At 47.2% G+C, this 3781-nt stretch overlaps 1 protein-coding gene across 1 annotated transcript; it reads right to left on the reverse strand.

Annotated features, from left to right (window-relative positions):
* Positions 1-1368: 1368 nt before the first annotated feature.
* Positions 1369-2069, reverse strand: LOC123317844. Its single transcript, XM_044904458.1, has 2 exons — positions 2030-2069; positions 1369-1979 (listed from the first exon to the last, which is right to left on the reverse strand). Exons 1-2 carry the CDS (start codon positions 2041-2043, stop codon positions 1565-1567), a joined length of 429 nt encoding a protein of 142 aa, XP_044760393.1. The 5' UTR covers positions 2044-2069; the 3' UTR covers positions 1369-1564.
* Positions 2070-3781: the final 1712 nt, after the last annotated feature.

The following is a 3781-nucleotide window of genomic DNA, read 5'->3' on the forward strand; positions in this document are numbered from 1 at the left end:
TTGGTCGGGTTAGAGTGGACGTGGAGGTCTTGAGGGGACCCTGGGTGCATGGTCATTACTCGCCCTAATGGCCACTTACAAGGAGGTAATTGCTCGTCGGTGATGAGAAAGGGGACGAGATGGTCTGACACGTTGTTCTGGTACTTGTCCCATGAGTTGTTAAGCTTTTATACCTCGTTGCCTTGCACATATAACACACTTCAGGATGTGGGATTTCACTGGGGCTCTTCTTCCAATGATCCAATATTGTTGTCGGATGGTGGACAGTGTGAGTTGCGTACCTCCATGGAGTGTTCGTTTGTGAGCAGAATCTATAATCAGAGAAGTCAATTGAGAAGCTCGAGGAATTATTGCAGGATGCTTGCTATCTGGGTCTAATAGAGCGTTGGTGATTCGTCCGCCTACACGAATGACACCTTCATGGTCGATGAACGCCGTGAGTCTACTGAACACATGTGAGGATGACAGAGCAGTACCATTTTGAAGAGCCTTGAGTTCTTGAGGAAAATACACTTGTTGAGTAGCCTTGATCCAATAGATCCTTGATTTTTCCAAGTCAGTTGAGGTGAGCGGAGTTGAGAAGTTCAGAGTTGAGGACTTGAGGAGTGTCTGAGTCGGGCGAGGACTCTTAAACAGAGAGAGGTGATTCTTAACAGTTTATTGAGAGAAGAATACCTGTATATAAGATCCCACGAGTAGTCTTGAGTTACGGCCGTGAGGAGGTTCTTGGTGGGTCTTGCTTCAGATTCGGGGTCAATTGTCGTTGCCGGCTGACGATTGGGCCAGGAATCTGGTGACTTGGAAATCCATGGTGGTCCCGTCCACCATAGAGTGCTGTTCAGTAGTTGAGATGACGAGAAGCCACGAGAAGCACTGTCCGCTGGATTTTCCTTGCCGGAAACGTATCTCCATTGCGCAGTTGGAGTTAGGTCTTGGATGAGCTCTACCCTGTTTCGAACAAAGTCCATCCAGCGTGCTGGGTGAGAAGTGATCCACGAGAGAGAGACTGTTGAGTCCGTCCACAAAGTCGTTGAGTGTATCTGTGTATCTAAAACACGATGAGCATAATTAGTTAACCTGGCCAGGATGAGAGATGCTGTGAGTTCGAGTCGCGGGATTGTGAGGCGTTTCAAAGGCGTTACTTTTGTTTTCGAGCAGAGCAATGTGACTTTGGATCCTGTGGACGGTGAGCGGACTACGAGATAGAGGACTGCTGCCATGGCAAGTTGAGAAGCATCAGAGAAGCCGTGAACTTCTATGGTAGCATTTTCTTGGGTGCCTACCCAGCGAGGTGCTCGTACATTGATCAATGATTTGAGATCTTCTCTGATGTTACACCATCTTTCTGTGAGTTGAGGTGAGAGTGGTTCGTCCCATGACAGTTTCTGGAGCCAAAGTTCCTGCAACAACATTTTGGCCCTGATCGTGACAGGGGATACTAAACCAAGTGGATCAAAGAGTTGAGCGATATGAGATAACATAGTACGTTTAGTTACCACAGACCCAGATGAGCTTGAGTTGATCTTGAATGAGAAGTAATCCTCTTGAGGATACCAGAGTAGGCCTAGAAGTTTCGTTGAGGTAGGACAGTCGTCAAATGAGATCGGCGATGGTGTATCATTCCTTCCTCGGTTACCATCTTGAGCGTACTAGGAGAGTTCGATTGCCACTTTGCTAAGGGGAGGCCGCCCGCCATGCAGAGATTTTTCAAGTCGATAGCGATTTCTGAGAGTTCTTCTTTCGTGTCTGCACCACCATATATATCATCAACATAGCGACCTTTGATGAGTGGTGGAATGGCGAGTGGATACTTGTGACCTTCATCTTCGATGAGTTGGAGGAGGACTAGAATGGCCAAGAAAGGAGCAGCCTTGGTTCCATAGGTGACGGTGGTGAGGTGGTACGTCGCTATCTCATTTTCTGAGTTTCGCCAGAGAATGCATTGGAGATCCCAATCGTCTGGATGCACCATGATCTGTCTGTACATCTTCGTGATGTCTGTGGAAAACACAAATTTAAGGCGACGTACCCAGAACAATACATCAATCACATCTAACTGAAGTTTCGCTCCGGTGTGCGTGATGTCGTTCAGTGAGAGGCCTGTTGAGGTGGGACTGGAACCATTGAACACTACTCGCAATTTGGTGGAGGAGCTGTCTGGTTTGAGAATTCCAGGATGCGGCAAATAGTATCTGGGATGCGAGATGTCTGAGGGAGCCTTCTTCATGTGCTCGAGTTGTTCATATTCAGTGAGGAAGTCCTTGTAGAGCTGGCAATATTCTTGGTTTCCCTCGAACTTGCGAAATTGTCCTTGGAGGCATCGGAAGGCACGTTTTCTGGAAGATCCCAAAAGATTAGATGATGATTTTAATGGGAGTCTTACCATGTATCGTCCAGAAGGAAGTCGAGAGTGAGTGGTCTTGAAGTGGTCTTCACATTCCTGCTCCTCAGCAGTGAGGTGACTTACGGAGGTGGACTTGACTTCTTCTTGTTCCCAGAACTTTTCGAGAAGGCTTTGAAGGTATTCTTTAGTGGCATGGTATTGAGGAGACACACTTGAGCAGACTTCTTGATGAGGGCATATTGGACCTAGGACCAACCATCCAAAGATCCAGAGCTGAGCTGTTGGAGTTGACCTATCTGGCCCTTGTCGGAGTTGAGGAAGAATGATGGAACCATAGACATCAGCACCCAATATGATGTCGATTGGCCTTGAGGTGTAGAACTCTGGATCGGCGAGCTTCAAATTGTCGAGGTGTGGCAAACGTGGTCGTGTGCAACAATTGAAAGATGGTAGATTAGTAAATGTAGATGACAAGATATGAGCATTTATATTCACGGTTTTGTGATTGTGAAGAGATTTCAGTGTGATCAGTACTGATCCTCTTGATCTTGAGGCGGCTCCACCAATTCCAACGATGGTGACTTTGGATTGGCTTCGAAGAAGGCTGAGGTGTCTTGAGAAGTCTTCAGAGATGAACGAGAGTTCCGATCCAGAATCGATGAGGAGTCTTGCGTTGTACGAGATGACTGGTGTGATGAGCGGTCGATAATGAGAAGAGCTGTCTTCGAGGGGTTTTGATGACTGCCTGAGCACTTTAGGCCCTTTTCGAGGTGACTGGCTTGGCTTCGCTGGTCTTTTGAGTTGGCTTGGATGAGAAGGCTTGAAGTGACTTAAGTGAGACGGCTCGGCTGAGGTGATCGTGGGGCCGTTTTGGCCGTTAAATGAGAAGGCGATTTTTGAGCAGATCTTAAAGGAGACTTTTGAAGAGGCGACATTAGAGGCGGCATCGTGAGAGTACGAAGATTTCGGTCTAGAGCTGGGTCTCATAATAGAAACGAGGACTTGTTTGAAACGAACATTGAGGGGTCGAGAAGATCTTATCGCAAAGAGCAGCCAAGAGGAAATGTTTGTTTTCGAATTGAGAAGTGAGACTTCCCCAAGCTATGGGAAGTGAGGTGTGCCAGTGAGAGCCAAGCCACAGATCTAGTTCAGAGGAGTCGACTGAAGAGAAGATCTGAGGTAATGGAGGCGTTCAGCATTAGAAATTGAGGAGTTGAATTACTTGAGTAGTCGCCAGAGAAGACTGGTAATGAGATGTCTGAGCAGACGAGGACGAAGCAACCGGTTGAGATGGCGTTTGAGGTGGCTAGAGAGACTCCTTGAGATGACGAATGCTTGTGGAGATGAAGCATGAGCAGGCTTATTAAGAAAGAATTTATCTTACTCAAAGTATTAGTGGTCGAGATGCACAATTCCATGAGAGGACAGAGAGGAGAA

This window comes from Coccinella septempunctata, chromosome 1 (genome assembly GCF_907165205.1).
Source record: "Coccinella septempunctata chromosome 1, icCocSept1.1, whole genome shotgun sequence".
Classification (NCBI taxonomy): Eukaryota; Metazoa; Arthropoda; class Insecta; order Coleoptera; family Coccinellidae; genus Coccinella; species Coccinella septempunctata.